Raw genomic sequence first — 17,568 nt, 5'->3', positions numbered from 1 at the left:
CAGCTCACCCCTACTCACCGGGTGGACTCCCGTGTCCTGCTGCAGCCGTAGCAATTGCAAAAGCAGAGGCTGGCGAAACAGAGCAGTGGGAGCTGTCAGCCGTCTGTCCTGGTTATTTAAAAAGAATGGAAACGGCATGGTGAGGCAGATGCATAATATTACATAACAAAATTCTCATTTTCATTCCTGCACTGAATGAAGGGTTGGGTCAAATACCCTGTGTTGTCCTTATTAACAGGCAAATAACCAGATTCTATATCAACAAGTTCATTCTAGTTATAGACCCAAGAGAAATGAAAACATACATCTATACAAAAACTTTTACACAAACATTCTCAGCAGTATTATCCATAATAGCCAAAAAGTGAAAACAGCCAAATCTCCCCCAAATGACGAAATGATACACCAAATCAAAAATTCCCATGTGAGGGAATATGATTTAGCCACAAAAGGCATGAGGTAGTAATACATACCACAACATGAATGTACCTTGAAAGCATCATACTAAGTGAAAGCTGGTCACAAAAAGTCACGTATTATATGGTCCCATTTATATAAAATGTCCATAATAGGTAAATACATAGAGACAAAAGTAAATTAGTGGTTTCCAGGTGTGTGGGGGGATGAGAATGGGAATTGACCACTGATGTGTACAGGATTTCACTAGCAGGGGTGATGAAAATATCTGGATTGAGATAGTGGTTATGGTAGCTCAGCCTTGTGAATATATAAAACCACTGAAGTGCACACTTTAAAAGGGTGAATCTTATGGTATGTGAATTTTATCTCAATATAAAAAAATATTTTTTTAAATATCCTACATGTTATAGATAGAATTTTCTTCTCAAATCACCCTTAGAAAGGGGGATGGGCTCCCATATTGAAGGATGCACTGAGCACCTTTTTGTACCCCCTCTCACTTCTCAGATATTTACACGCAGCACTTGATAATGTTGATGCCAACCTCACTGTGTTTCTCATTCAGGCTTTTAGTGAAGATAGTTCTGTGATTCTGTGGCTTTATTAGTTTGCTTCTAATGTCATATAGTCATGCTTAAAATAAATAAAAGGGGAAGCAAAGTGCTGCTTAATGTGCCTAAGCACTAAAGCACAAAACAACTCTACCCTCTCCTTCAGCTATAGCCTGAAAACATTTGTGGAACAAGGTGGGCAAGGAGACAGATGAACAGGCAAAATTCCAGCTACACAGTGAGAAAACGCGGGCTGCTGTCACTATTGGGATCCTCCATATCATTCCTTCCATGCATTCCCTCCATACGTTCCTTCCTGCATCTCTGGGATTTGGTTGGATCAGGAAAGAAACAAAGGACTTAGTTAATCCACAAACAGGATGAGGATTTTCAAATAATGCCTATATAAATTTTAAGAATTTTAAATGAATTTAAACATATGAAAACAAACCATAAAACAGAGCTCTAATGACAGTATCCAAGTGGATAACACTTAACTAACTCTTGCCTTGGTAAAATTTTGCTTCCATACAGTTTGACCCTAAACTCTTCCAGGTTAATAATGAACTCAAGGCAGTCTGTCTGACATGGCAATGGTCACGGAAGTTGCCAAGGTCATCAAGTTGCCACTGATCAAGGCTCTAAGAACAGTAAAGAGATTTGGCCAATCCCATAGTAGTCTTATAACAAGGCAGAGAAGTCTAACTTGTCACATCGGTTTTCCAGAAGTACCCAAATGTCAGGGTGACCCATGACTGATCAGGAGCCCAAAATCAGTCCCACTCCCCAAGGGCTAATATCCATCAGGGCAATTCTGCTGACAATGGTCCACCCAGGCTAGCTTCTCTTGGAGGTGATGGCAATGACAGCTTCCACTGTTTCTGAGGCTACAAACGAAACAACCATTTGGAGCCATGCACTCTGTCTTTTGCTAAACTGCCTTACTTGAAGTAGGAGTATGAAAGTCAGAAAACATCTACATTTACTTAGGTTACTTGGGGTGAATCTGCTTTCACAAGTGGATAATTTTCCCTTCCAACTTGAAATAACTGTCTTGAGAAAAAAGGAGACATTTCAAAAACAACTGTTATTTGGAGTTATACTTATTTGAGCGATGGGGAGATAAAAGTTTTCTATCTTTTGCTCTGATGGTTTTCCCTTCAATTAGAAATGGTACATTTTAAAACAAATTATGGGATAATATTTTATAATTTTCATAATAGAAAATATACCAGATTCTGCCACTAACAACAATGAAGACTGGAGTCCCAGGCAACTGGACATTACTTTAGCTGAAATATTGTTCTTAATAAGGTCACCCCACAGTTTTGTGTCCCAGATGAACCTATTTAATACAGACTACACTGGGATTCATTGCAAGGTCATCAGAGTCTGGGAACACTTTGGCAAAACCAGCACTGACATTCAATCAACTGGCAATCAAGAACAGGCTTAGAGATTAACCTGAGTTTCAGGTTACTCCACACAAAATACCATGCAATGATGGTGGTCAAGTAAATACTGGTTATATTAGTGACATTTTCTCTAATCATTTATGTTTTACTACTTGCTCCCATGGTAACATTTGCTTCTAATTAATTTTCATACCTGAGACTGAAAAATATTTGGGAACTGAAATGGTAAGGTAAACAAAAGATTCAGGAGCTAGAATCATCTCTCACTTGCATATTTCTTAGTCCCTTTCTGAGTGCTCACCTCCAGGCTGGCGATAGCGGAGGTGCCGAGGAGTTGAGGGCGACCTGCAAGGTGAGAGTTCTGCGGCATCGGCTGCGGGGGAGCTATCCACACCTGCCCGGTCCACTGGCGCAGACTCGAGGACTGCTGCTTTGGAACATCACACATTTTAACAACCAGGTTATGAATTCAAGAGCGTCTTGTTAGTATCATGCATGGAAACATAAAAGTTCCTTATGGATAATAAGTATTTCATACTAGTCTGTATTTTTAAAGGACTTTATCATGATATCGAAGAACCGACTCATCGGAAAAGATCCTGATGCTGGGAAAGATTGAAGATGGGAGGAGAAGGGGACAACAGAGGATGAAATAGTTGGATGGCATCACTGAAGTGATGGACATGAGTTTGAGTAGGATCCAGGAGTTGTTGATGGACAGGGAAGCCTGGTGTGCTGCAGTCCATGGGGTCGCAAAGAGTCGGACACGACTGAGAGACTGAACTGAACTGACCATGATATCGAGCCACTCCTCCTGGCAGAATGCTGATGACACACAACATGTGGTTAGTGGCTACAGCACTGAACAACATTTTTCCATTATTCCAGAAAGTTCTAACGCCCTAGAGCTACAGATAAGCAGCAGGCCAGTGGAAATTTTTACAATGAAAATTGAGAGGTTTTAAGATAATTTGAGTCTCTTCACTGCAGGTAACATCCCATGAGTAAAAGAAACATTATTTCAGGGTCACATTCAAGCTATTAGCACATCCCTTGCACTAACTTGTTAACCAGGTAAAACTACAACTTCACGTGTGTTATTTTAAGGAAAAGCACTAAAAGAATTTCATGAACTTCTAACAACTCTTTGATTTCTTTTTCCGAGGGCTTTGCATCAACTGATAAAAACTGCATCACCTCCACTAATTTTCCATTATCTCTGTCAGCAGAATTATTCTCAACTCCTTTTACCATTCCATTCAAGATTTCACTCGACAAACTCGACAAAATTCCTAATGACTTCACATAAAGCCATTTTTACACTTGTATGTGATTCACTCCTTTAGAAATATGGCCCAAATTCAGCTCTTCTGAAACACAAAGGGGCCAGGGAAGGGAAATGGTTAGAATCTTTCCTTGAATGACATAATTACAGTCAAGCTGGCAATGATGCAGGATGGAGACAAAAAAAAAAAATCAGTGCTTAGCTGTTAGTTTTATTATTTTCTAAATAACTCCCTCAAAATTCAGTAATAGAAGGCATCTGCTCTGCAAGAGCAAGCAGAATATCAAACATGTGTCCTCGGTCTGATTCAACCATTCATTCCTCTGAGGCAAATGAGCAAATCATCTAGTCAGCAAGTACACCGAACCAAAAAACTTCCCAGTGCGAGAGCTGGACAGGGCTCGGAAAGTCCACTGAAAGAACAGAAAAGCACAGAGTAACACTGCAAGCAAACGGGCACCTCCAGAGAGGAAAAATCACGCTGGCATGGTGTCGGGAAAAGAAGCGTTTCCTTCTGGCAGGTTCACTTTCAATCAATCCCTGCAAACAGCTTTGCCTGCAGAACGAGTGGGCAGATGTGGGCTCAAAACAAATGCTAAAATTGGGAGCACTTTCAACCCACAGGCAGGCAATTTTCAAACTAAGAACAAAGAAACAGACACTGGTGATGTGGGTCAAGAGGCAATGCTTAGACTGTGTTGCACAGCCAAGGCCTGAGAGAATGCTGATGGACTAAGAGACCTAAACACCGTGAGCAGGCCCCCGTGGTTCTCCTCTCTTCTCTGCTGTGGGTTATACTCTGCTGATATCCCACCACTGGGTTGAATCTGAATGTGTGTTGGGCTGAGATTTGTGCTTTTTAGCAGAATTCAAGATAGCAGAAGGTGGGGCCTTTCTGGAAGGTAAAAAGAAGACCACTAATGGATGTTGGGTGAGCCTAGAACACATTTGGGGATTAGTAGAGGTGAAACCAACTGCATTACTCTTCCCTTACAAGCTCAGAGCCTCACTCAGATGAGGGAAAGCTCCTGTTTCTCTTTTGTCCCTTCATGTCATTTGAAGTTCTCTTGCCAGGAAAGATGGCAAGGCTGGCATTATAACTGCAATGACAATAAAATCGGACAAAGGTTGCTAGCATTTTTCAAAGAGGGCCCCCTGCAACTGTCTAGCTGGACAGCAGTGAGAGGACCCATGGCCTCACTACAGACCCAACAGTGCAGCTGATCTTGTGCAACGAGGTTTGGAAAGTTGCATCCTGAGGTGAACAGCAGAAAATGTATAAACTCCGGGCACAGACTTCTTATTCAAGTTTGCCAACTGTTTAACGTGTCAACATTATGCAAAGCACACACAAACATCTTTCAAATTAAAGAGAGATCATTGTCTCCATTTACTCTGCCAACTGGAATTTTCAAGATTAGACAGCAGAGTTAACACAGCAGCACTCTTGGCTTCTACAGACATTGCACACACGCACGCGCGCACACACAGACAAACTGATCTTTTCAGGCTGATGCTGAAGTAAAGTGTTTCATCTATGACTTTTCTGGAACTACTCATGATCGGTACTACCTATATACCAATGCAAAATAAAAGGAAAAACTAAATCTATAATTCCTTCGTTTCACCCTTCAGAAAAATGCCCGAGAGCTCCCTAGACCTCAGGATTATTTCTAAGCTTTCTATTCACAGTGTTTCCTATATGAGGATCCACAGGATAAATTATTCTCAAGTCTCAGGAGCAAGAAAAGATGTGCCTGCAGACCAGTCTATTCTTAGTTGTCTGTATGAATCATGTAATTGATTACACTCAAAACCAAAATCAGAATGATTCCAGGAACTGGAGAGAACCACACAGTATTTGTTTGTTCAACAATTTTTCTTCATTGCTTTTTTCTTTATCTACTTGATTTTTAATCCAGCGTACCATGCGCCACTCTGAAAGTATTACATCTTTAATACTTTGAAGAACAATATGGGAAGTAAATACATTAAAAGTCATCAGAAGACAGCTACCCAAAAGGGAAAAGAAATCAAGATGCAAAGAAGTGGCCAGAAACAAAGTATTTAAGGGGATGATGGGCCTTCCCAGGTGGCGCTAGTGGTAAAGAACCTGCCTGCCAATGCAGGAAACGTAAGAGACACAGGTTCGATCACTGAGTGGGGAAGATCCCCTGGAGGAGGGCACAGAAGCCCACTCCAGTTTTCTTGCCTGGAGAACCCCATGGACAGAGGAGCCTGGTGGGCTGTAATACATGGAGTCACAAAGAGTCAGACACAACTGAAGTGACTTAGCACACATGCAAGGGAAGGGTTGTTGGGGTGCAATTATAGATAAGGGATAAGGGGGGATGTGTCAGCGGGTAGTCGTGACTACGGCACGCTGGACACTGGGCAGAGGACTGGACATCTCTGGAGCTGAGGTAGCTTTTCACGGGCTAACAAGTGCCATGGCCATGCATGGACACAATCCTGAACAACCCCACCTCCTCAGCGAGATGAGCTTTGCATTTAACCTTGACTCGAGAACCACAAAATCCTATCTCTAACCCATAAGCCATGTGAATAAACTGACCCCTGAAACTCTAACTGCAAATCATTTGTTGGGGGGAAATCCAGTGGAGATACAGAAGCATTAAGCCCTCAACTTTGGTTTTTCTCTAATGTGAGAAAGATCCTAATATTCTGCCTCGCCTTTACCCATGGGCCCTCGCCATCTGCTGGGCCCTGGTTAGAAATAAACTGAGCTGCCACATAACGAGGTCTCCAGGCGCCACTAGCTGTGCCCACAACATTCCCACCTCTGGCAGTCTGTTAGCGTCTTGCCCTGGGAGCTTGATTTGGTCCTTTCTCGTTTATCTTGGCTCCCCAGTTCTAAACTTTTTCCACCTCAATACTCTTGGGGAAAAGCCACTGATTCCTGCCAGTGATCACACCTCTATGTGAGACACTAGGCCAAACAGATGTTATGATGTGGCATTGGACCATCACATGCACTCTGGGCTTCAGCCTGGAAGACCAGAACCAGGGAACTTGGTGATCACTGTGGGACAATTCATGTGTAAGTAAAAGTCTAAGAATTAACTATTATGGGTAAGGAACAACTTGACTGAGGGCCTTTAGAACTATAACACATACTTAGTATATAATGCAGAAAGGAACAGATTTTTCTTTCATTCCTCTATTAAAGAAAAAAGTTACTATCTATACTATCAGTCCCTAGCCAAGTTAAAATGCAATCTCTAGAAAATTGCAAAAAAGGAGAAAGATTCTTACCGCGCTCCCATTAGAAGGCCACTATCAAAAGAACAGAAAATACTAAGTGTTGGCAAGGACACAGAGAAACTGGAACCCCATACTCTGTTGATGGGAATGGTAAATGGTGTCAGCACTATCAAAAACAAAAATTCCCTCAAAAAATTAGAAACAGAATTACCATATGATCTAGCAATCTCACTTCTGGGTATATATGCAAAAGAACTGAAAGCAGGGTCTTGAAGAGAATCTGCATACATATGTATATTGCAGTATTACTCACAAGAGCCAAGAGAGGGAAACAACCCAAAAGTCCATCAAGAGAAGAATGCATAAAGAAAATATGGAATACACATGCAAAGGAACACTATTCAGCTCTGAAAAAGGAGAAAACCCTGGCACGTGTTACAACAAAGATGAACCCTGGGACATTACACTATATGAAAAAGCCAGTCACAAAAAGGCAAATACTGTGCGGCTTTACTTATATACAATACAAAAAGTAACCAAACTCATAGAAACAAAAACAAGACAGTGGCTGCCAAGGGCTGGGGGGAGGGAGAAATGGGGAGTTGTTCAGTGGGTCTATAGTTCCAGTTTTGCAAGATGAAAAGGTTTTGTGTATTGTACAATAAGGGGAATATATTGATGCTTAACACTACTGATCTGTACACTTAATGGCTAAGATGGCCAAAAAGAAGAAGGAGGAGAGAAAGAAGAACTTTTTAGGAGAGTTTTAAATAGTTGCTAGATACTAGAAAGCAGGAAGATTAGTAACAGGGTCTACTCTGCAGAGCTTCACATGGTGTCCAAACTGGACAAAAGCTGTCACTTCACAAGCTGTGACCACTCCTGCTCTCAGAAATGGCTTTCAGCACTGGGGGTTACCACCAGCCCTTTGCTCATAGGTGCTCTTTGGCCATGAGTTTGCCTGTTTCTTCCGTGCAGCCCACTTGTCCATTCTTCTTGGCTGATGTCAATGACACCTGCAGGTTCTGCTCAACCAAACATGATCTACCCTGCTTTTCACTTTCCTGAGCACTCCATCTAAACATCTTGAACCACCTGTGTTTGCTTACCTTCTCCAGAGAACTACATATAAGGGGCCAGGGCACCATCTTATTTACCACTGTGGATCCTGTAGCACAGCAACGTGCAGAGAAGAAGGTCACAGTGACTCCTGAACAACCTTACCCTGTTCTGATCCCAGCCTCAGGGGCATTCCAAACAAAGTCTTGGAGCCACCAATGTCTGACGCTGAAATGCTATTCCTAAAGCTCCCCTAACTCAAAATGACATGAGAATCCAGACTAACCTCCAGATTCTTCCTCTCTCATTTAATACAATCCAATAACGGGGGAGAAAGAACTTTCTATATTCGGGGAAGTTCCAGTACTTCCCAGGCTGCTCTGACCCAGAGAGGAGATTTGAACTAAGCCTCCCAAAGTCACTCCCTCCACAGAGACTCCCAAGCACTGGTCTGGATCAAACCCCGGATGCACTTGTCAACCTGTGCACTGCCTCACTATTCCCAAGAAAAATCCATCATGATTCTGCTGCAGCTTGTTTTTCTAATGACTTTTTAATTATCTTTCCCCTTCATCCTCCTTAGTTGCTAATATGTCAACTTAAAGAATTCCTTGTTTAAAAGGGTGCTACTTTTGATCTTGATAACCATTCCAGTTAAAATTCCACCAAGCACTTCACTCAGAAAGCTGATTTAAATGATCCTGAGCTAGAAACTGCATAGAAGCTTCAAGCAGGTAGAAAGCAGGAGTCTATGCTTCCATCTCAGTAATCCTCCTTAAAATTTGGACAATTTGCCTGACTTATTGCCCAATTTTTTATTATGTTATCAGCAAACAAATCAGTCACTGTGTAGTTTACAAAGAAGCTGTTTGCTAATTTGGCTGTTAAATTCTGTTTATCACAGAAACACTGGGTTGTAAAAGAACAAGGCTAGGCTCATTTCCTCCAAACCTTACGCTGTCCCAAGCTGAGAAGGGTATGGAGATGTGTCACGGCAACCCCTAATTAGTCCCCTGAGTGTTTTGCTTGATTTATTCATTTAACAAAAATTTACAATCTGTGAGGCACTGGCCAACGCCCTGACAGTACAGACGTGAACAAGACAGACAAGATTGCTGATCTCATGAGCTTCTGCAGGAAAAGACTGCCCAGGCAGAAAAAGACTGCCCAGGCAGGGGCATAAACAAGTGCAAAGGTCCCGAGGCAGTAATGACCCAGGAGTTTTTGAGACACAAAAAGGAAATCAGTGTGACTGTAGCCAAGAAGATGAAGAAGCATGGCAGGAGCAGGGATTAGAGAGACAGCATCCAAATCTCATAGGATCTGAAGGCCTTGAAAGAAGATTGTACTTTATTCTAAGTATGATGGGAAGTCTTTAGAGAATATAATCAGGAAACCAGATGATCTAATTCACATTTCTAAAAACCGCTTTGGTTGTGTCATGGACAATGAACACTGTCTCAGACTTTATTTTTTCCCTATATCTCTGTCGTAATATGGAGTGTTGCCTTGGAAACTAAACTCAAGAAGGCATCTTAATGCTTCCAGGCTAGGTTGTCATCCTAAGCAAGGAAAGGCCGGAAGCAGTACAGGTGCTTAAGATGGACACTGGAGGAGGAGAAGGCTCTGGGGCTCAAGGTCATGGATGAGGGTGCTAAGAATCTTCTGGTGATAATCATCTAGAAGACACCATCCTTCCATAGACAACTGACTACAATTGGCCTTTTACTACAGAAGGCGGCTCACCCTGCCCTCCTTCCACAAGAGCTGGAGACTTTCAGGACTTTCTAACTAGCCATTGCACTCACTCTACTTTCTATGCAAAAGTAGGAAAGTTGTAAAGAAAGGGAACTAGGGTTCCAGAAGGAATGGTGGGGTCTGCAAACACAGGGTGTGGTAGCAGGATAATACCTCTCTGAATACTTCGTTTTAGCTTGTTACACAGATCCACGCGGGGGTTATCAACAGACTCCTCTACAGATCCTGGGCTTTGTTCTGGAGAAGAAAGGCCTCTGCTCAGATCCAACGGCACTTTACCAGTGTGAGGCGGTGGGGACGCAGCTGGGCTGTGGGTGGTAGTGGGGCTGCTGGACGCTGAGGAGGTGGTCAGATCCAGCGCACCTATCCTTGAGTTCAAGGGAGAAGTCAAGGACAGCTTTCTGGCCCTCACTGGGGAGGATGTCCTGGACACTGCCAGTGGAGGTGGGGAAGAGAATTTGCGACACAGGCGTGGAGATTTGCCCTCCACCAAGTGTTCACCTCTGTTGTTCTGGCTGGTAGCAAAAAACAGTTCCAATGACCTAAAAGAAAGAGCAAAAGCTATTAAGAGATTGTGGCCAAGTGAAAAATTAGTCTCCCAATGTCGTTCAAGACATGCTCCCTACATTAAAAGGGCATGCTATCATAGAACTTCTGTGGCTGGATTCCTTTATTTAAATGTTGGGTATATAGCATACACTTGCCAAAAGAACACACTTTTTAGGCTTTGTCTAACCCCTTGCTACTAAACTGTGTCCAAAGACAAGGAACACTGGCATTGGGCTCCACTCCAGATTTACTGAATCAGAGCCTGCAATTTAACAAGGCCCGCAGGTGATGCTTCTGCATATTAAAATGTGAAAAGCACAGTTGCTTTAAAAAAAAAGAAAAAAGAAAAGTAGAAAGAAAAGCTCCAAACAATAGCTTTACCTTGGCAAAGGCCACTTGGAAACTTAAACGGCTTCCCTTGGGAACTGTGACCTCCCCTCATCCTCTTCTATTCGGGGTTGGGGGGTCTGGTAAGCTCAAAGGCCAGCCAGGACCCTGCAGAGTGGGCTGTCCATCAGCACAGAGACCCAGGGACCAGGTAGGGCATACTTTCACCTCAGGCTAATCCCAGGCCTACCTGACGGGGATGGAGGTGAAAGGCCTCTTATATATGTCAGAAAGCTTCCCCAGCACCACAGCTGCCGTCGTGAAAATCCGATAGGTGTGCAGAAAGGTGTTGAGGAAATCGATGCTAAGAAACCGCAGGTCGGTCAGCCTCTCCAAGAGACGCTCCACGCTGGCGTACCGAATCTGCGGCACTTTGCAGGAGTTGAGGGTTTTACTGAAGCAAATGTCAGTGTCGTCCTTGTGAAGCCGGGCGTCAGACCTATGCACAAGGCAGGAACGTGAGGACAAAACCAGAGCACAGCTGCCCCTCAGCCCCTGAGTATTTCAGGGTCTGTAAATACACACTCGTGTCCAGGCTTCCCCTGGCATTTGATAAAAGATGTGCTAGGACATATACAAAGCAGGGCCACAAAACCATCAACCATGCCATTATAATTTAGGAAGGTCAGAATTAATTGTGCAGACAGGAATCATTCATTCCACTTTGTGGATTTCCTCTCCAGGGGAGGAGAAATAATTTTCCCTTTACACTCCTGAGATCTTAATTGAGTCTCTGTGATAAAAGATAAACAAGAGAAAAATAAAGAACCTTATTAACATGTATACCTCATGTATCTCTGGGAGATAACCAGGAGAAAATGAGAAACTCAAAAAGGTGGCTTAGAACTCAGACTTAAATGCCATCTTAATAGGGAAAGGGAGGTGAGGGGTATGTATAGGCCTCTCAGGGAAGAGTAAATGATTTTTAGGAAAGATGAATGGACCCTTAGAATAGATGGAAGGTATCAGAATAGATGGAAGGTTTGTGACAGTTAGCCTGGGTGTGATGTTGACATCTCGTCTCTCCTGTGACAGCTGTCAATTTTCCATGGTTGGTGAAACTCCTGGGGAGATTTATGACAATTGAGTTCCTTTTTGAGGATCTGTCTTTAGGCAGATAAGAAGAGTTCAGAAAATTCCTCTCTCCATTTGCTGTTTTTCAAGTGTCTGTAGCTCAGTGTAATGAATATGCCAAAGTGGCCTATGTTAGGGTAGCATTCTCCACTTTCACTTCTTTCTCTGGTTCAATCCTATTTCATTAGGAAATTAAAGCCAAAGTCCGATTTAGGAGGAGCAGGGCTTATACCCTCAAATCAGAATGTCAGAAGTGTGATTAAAAAGTAAGGGTGACATTCTCCCCACAGAAGAGTGGGGAAGAGGGCAAGACCCAGACAGCACTGCTATTATCTGTGGTTATTTCTTTCTCTCACTTGTAATTTTGTACATCTGTGCTCCTCCCCCCCCCCAATTTTTTCTTGACTAAACTAATAGATATTATATTCTTAGGTATTTTTTCCTCTGGAAACAGCTCTTTGATCAGCTCTACTGTTTTTCTACATTTTAAGGTATTAATTTCCATTCTTAGTTATTCTATTCCTACATTTTCCTACAGTTGATTTTTGTCACTCTTTTTCTAGCTCCTCAATCCATTTCATTCTTTCTGGCCAATTAATGCATTGAAAGCCGTCCATTATTCTGCGTACACTTTAAACCATCAATTGTATAAAATGTTGTGTTTTCTTTATGTTTTCAATACTCTACAGTGTTAACAAATGTCTTCCTAAAAAAATAATGGATGTAATATAGTCAGTGAACTCTTCTAAAGAGTCCCCTTGCACAGTCCCCGCCTGCATCTGCAATGCTGGGTTTCTCTCATTCTGTAAAACCACCATCTGGCTGCTCCTCAACCTGTCACCTGAAGGCCTTCTCCTGGAAGCCTGCAGCAGCCTTTCCAGGTGGACAGCAAACTCGGGGGAAGGTTCACCCAGCAGCTCTTGGGATCCCTGGGTGTGCTCAGAGCTCTCAGCCTGTGGTGCACCTTCGTTAGAAAGGTCAAGAAGACAGCACCGGGGCTAAGTTCATAAGATGAAAAGCGTGGAAGCTGAGGCTGAATCCAAGTGAGGCTCAAAGGAACGCACACCTTTGCGAGGACTGCCCGTAACCTTCACATTTCCATCTGAGACTCGGTGCCTACCTTCACGGCAGCATCTCAGAAACAGTCGATCAATGAAGTGCTGGATTTCACCACTTGATTAAAGGGTATACTATGGGCCAGTGAGGTTCAGTGAGACAGTTGCTTGCTAAGAATCAGCTGGCTTGTTGTGAGTGTCCCTAATTAGCTCTTGCAGTACTTGGGAGGGATTTTAAATTATATATTTATTTTCTTTGGGATAAAAAGAAATCAGTAGCTTCTTTAGCTTGCTCTTGGAAACATTCTACCCTAAAGTAAGCTCAGTGCAGGGTGGAAGACTTCATTTGAGGGCCTGAAAGAGCATTTTAAATGAGTAGCTTACTTCTGATGAGGAACTAAGGGCAGCCTGTTCATTCTAGTCACATCACTGATCTCAAAAGTCCAGAAGAGCATCGGGTGAGGTTCGTGAAAATAGAATGGCTCTTTCTCATCCTTCATATGTGACCATCCACCAACTTTACTTTTCTGGTTCTTAATCTTCCTCCCTTGTTAAAAGACCTCAGAAACTTCTTTAATTCAATCAGTCTAGAGGATGGATAATCAAGGTGATCACTTTTTCTCCCACCATTTTCCCATAGAAAATCTCCATTTTCTTAGCAATGGCATTTCTAAATAATGTCATTAAGCTAGGAAAAAAATTGTTTTAACCTCTAAGTTGAAGTCAACTATTATGAAAAGAAAGCAAGCCTCAGCCTAAATACGTAAAGTATAAAACATCACTTAAAGGAATATAACCACCTAATAAATATCACAATTTTGCATTCTAATGGTAGTTTTGCACTTGGGATTTTTTGACTATAATTACTTTAATCAAATACTAGGAGGAAAAAAAATATATTGTAGCCAACATGAAATTAAAACTAATTACACCACTGCCTCTCAAAATTATGATTACAGTTTCATTTTAACTAAAGAAAAAAATAAATACTATGAAATTATTTAATTTTCTTTTATTACACTGAAAGAGATTTTACTTTATTTCCTAAGGGGCCCTCAAGAAGATATAATGCATTACTTAAGCCCTCCTATGATAATAACAACTCCTTTTTGGTAAACATTTAAAAAAAAAAACAATCTTGAAACATCAAACCCAAATCACTTATTGTAATTAGTAAGTTTTAAAAGTGAGTCCCTGCAAAATAATGCCATTAAGATAGGATACATTTTTTTTCTTTTAACTCTGCAAAATATCTTTTTTTTTTTTTATCGCATGTAGCCAGAGAGATGTGCAGGGAGGCAAGAATACAGAATTCAGGGAAGAACAGGACCACGGAGGAGACTATCAGAAGGAACAGAGATTGCAAAATCTTTTTCTCTGATTGAAGAGAACCAGGCTCAATGAGCCAGGGGAAAAATAGAAGGAAGAAAGATACAAAATATATGAAATTCTGCCTTGGGAATACACCTCGTAGAGAACAGATGGGCATCCAAATATGCGCGACTTCCATAGGAAGTCCTTATAGCCTCAGATACAGGTTTCTATTCTCTAGTGAGTGGTTCCAACTCATAACAGTGACCTCTCTGTCCCTGCAAATGCAGGGAAGTCTTGGTCTATACAAGAGGCAGTTACAAATGAAACTGGAAATGGGCATTAGTCAAACTCCCAGCACACAGGATAGAAGATGCATTGAGGTGCCAGTCATAACTGAGACGGGCAGAAAACTAGAGTTTTTATCTGCATTAATTTTTAAAGTGAACAAAGTGTATGTAGAGTAGGTGTGCAGCTGCCCTAAGGTTCAGAAGCTTATAAGTTGGCTTATAAGTTGTCCCCATCTGAGGAGGGGAAACCCCCAGGGAGGCAGGCACCAGGGGCATTCGGCCAGCCAGGCATGCAGAGGTCCCCCCTCCCATGTCATCCCTCTGCCCACCACCGGCAACCCCCCCCCAATGTTCTCATTCTAAAGCAGACTGGAATTTCAAGGCTGTCTAACCTTCAAGAAAGTACTTTAAGAAATGAATGAAAATAATATACATTATTTTGTGAAATATTAAAATAAGTCCCATCACTTCATGGCAAATAGATGGGGAAACAATGGAAACAGTAAGAGACTTTATTTTTCTGGGCTCCAAAATCACTGCAGATGGTGACTGCAGGCATAAAATTAAAACACGCTTGCTCCTTGGTAAAAAAGCTATGACCAACCCAGACAGCATATCAAAAAGCAGAGACATTACTTTGCCGCCAAAGGTCCATATAGTCAAAGCTATGGTTTTTCCAGGAGTCATGTATGGATGTGAGGGTTGGACCATAAAGAAAGCTGAGTGCCAAAAAACTGATGCTTTTGAACTGTGGTTTTGAAGAAGACTCTTGAGAGTCCCTTGGACCGCAAGGAGATCAAACTGGTCAATCCTAAAGAAAATCAATCCTGAATATTCACTGGAAGGACTGGTGCTGAAGCCGAAACTCCAATACTTTGGCCACCTCATGCAAAGAACTGACTCTTTGGAAAAGACCCTGATTTTGGGAAAGATTGAAGGTAGGAGGAGAAGGGGGCAACAGAGGATGAGATGGTTGGATGGCATCACTGACTTGATGGACATGAGTCTGAGCAAGCTCTGGAAGCTGGTAATGGACAGGGAGGTCTGGTGTGCTGCAGTCCATGGGGCCCCAAAGAGTAGGACACGACTGAATGACTGAACTGAAACGAACTGAACTCTGGTAGAAAACTAATAAGAAAACTAGCCTGGTGATGTGAACTTAAAAATTAAGTCATAATTTGAAACTTTTGACTTAATATTCCACACTTGGTTTTAATTTTATTATCATATGTTTTTAACTGATCTTTTCTTTTTACCTACTTAAAAAAATACACATTTATTTATTCATTGTTGGCTTCATTGCGTCTTGGTTACAACACATAAAATCTTCATTGCAGCACACAGGTGCTTTCTAGTTGTGGTGTGTGGAATTAGCTGCCCCATAGCATGTGGTATCTTAGATCCCTGACCAGGGATCGAACCTGAGTCCCCTGAACTGGAAAATGGCTTCTAAGTCCCCTGATCTGTTTTTTTTTAAACTATACTTAAAAACCCAGGAAACGTAAGGCTAAAGAAATCTCTGCATGAGAGTCTTAAAATGACCCCTGTTGTTGTTCAGTCACTCAGTCGTGTCCGACTGTTTGTGACACCATGGACTACAGCAAGCCAGGCCTCCCTGTCCTTCACCATCTCCTGGGGCTTGCTCAAACTCATGTCCATTGAGTCAGTGATGCCATCTTACCATCTCATCCTGTTGCCCCCTTCTCCTCCTACTCTCAGTCTTCCCCAGCATCAGGGTATTTTCTAATGAGTCGACTCTTCACATCGGGTAGCCAAAGTATTGGAGCTCCAGCATCAGTCTTTCTAATGAATACTCAATGTTGATTTCCTTTAGGAATTTCCTTGCAGTCCAAGGGACTCTCAAGAGTCTTCTCCAACACCACAGTTCAAAAGCATCAATTCTTCAGCTCTCAGCTTTCTTTATGGTCCAACTCTCACATCCATAAATGACTACTGGAAAAACCATAGCTTTGACTATACAGACCTTTGTCAGAAAAGTAATGTCTCCGCGTTTTAATATACTGTCTAGGTTTGTCATAGCTTTTCTTCCATAAAAAGAAAGGAAAAAATGACCCTGTTCAAAATATTTTAAAACTTGACTAGCAATTTAAAATAGTATCATCCTTTTACATATTTTCGGCAGTAATTGTGGCACTAGTATAATGTACTCTGCCTTCATCTGATACAATAATTAACAAGTTTTAAAGTTTGTACCATGGGATGATGCTAATTACAATAAATACCTATCATTGTACCTACAATGAAGGTACCTATCAATTGTACCTATCATTGTACCCATCAATACCTGCAACGAAGAGAAAAGTTGATGCTGCTTTTTGTCTTAGCTCAGACTTAAAAAATAATCCACATAAAAGGCATGGAAGACAAACATTTTCTTAGCTTCATGTAACTTTTTGGAAAGATATAACAGGACTACTTTTAAAAATACATTTTATTCTTAGAATTTGGACTGCAAATAACCAAGAAAATGAGAGTAGGGAACAATTTGGTCAGCTTGAAAATCCTTCCAAAACAATTTTTGAATTTGGAAACAAGAAAGTATATAGAGACAAAAGTTCTAATGTAGAGAGTTATGGCACATAGTTATTGATATAACTTCTCACTTCAAATAAAACTACAATTTCCTTAGTGATAACACTAAATTATCAGATTTGCTTTCTTAACAAAACTCATATACAGCAGGATGGAAGCCCCCAGCAATAGCCTCTGGGGCAAATCCATACACAGGCTGTGGGTAGATGGTACCATAGAGAAGCCAGTTAATTTATGTTGAGTGTCTTCAAAATCTCAATGCATCTCTACAACCAAATCTAACTAATACAATTCATACTCACTGAGAAGACTGCAAAAGAATATGCCAAACTTTTGTCCATCCTCTGATACATCTGCTATCACAACTTTATATACTGAACTTAAAAATTCTGATAGGCTTTTTGTACTGAGGAAGGCATTCTGAATAGTATGAAAAGCTATATTTATATGCTGTGAGTCAAGAAACTATGAATCTGAAAAACCATTACAATAGTCTTATTATTTATAATGGCATATTATGAATTATCACATTACTGCTGAATGTATTCACAGTATGAAGCTGAATCCCAGTGAAGTAATATTTTATTCAGGGTTTTACATTCTCCACCAATTTGATCCTGATTAAAATGTCAGAGA

At 41.5% G+C, this 17,568-nt stretch overlaps 1 protein-coding gene across 1 annotated transcript in view; it reads right to left on the bottom strand.

Annotated features, from left to right (window-relative positions):
• RASGRF2 (Ras protein specific guanine nucleotide releasing factor 2) overlaps positions 1-17,568 on the bottom strand; it is a 254,831-nt gene that overhangs the window by 102,297 nt on the left and 134,966 nt on the right. Inside the window, exons 14-17 of the mRNA XM_069590053.1 lie at positions 10,840-11,088; positions 9,867-10,255; positions 2,688-2,813; positions 19-108 (exon numbers count right to left, since the gene is read on the bottom strand). Coding sequence (XP_069446154.1) covers positions 19-108; positions 2,688-2,813; positions 9,867-10,255; positions 10,840-11,088 — 854 coding nt within the window. The remainder of the gene's footprint in view (positions 1-18; positions 109-2,687; positions 2,814-9,866; positions 10,256-10,839; positions 11,089-17,568) is intronic.

The sequence above is a fragment of the Ovis canadensis genome, chromosome 5 (genome assembly GCF_042477335.2).
Source record: "Ovis canadensis isolate MfBH-ARS-UI-01 breed Bighorn chromosome 5, ARS-UI_OviCan_v2, whole genome shotgun sequence".
Classification (NCBI taxonomy): Eukaryota; Metazoa; Chordata; class Mammalia; order Artiodactyla; family Bovidae; genus Ovis; species Ovis canadensis.
Note: the sequence above shows the minus strand (reverse complement) of the source record. Positions and strands in the feature narration are given on the sequence as shown.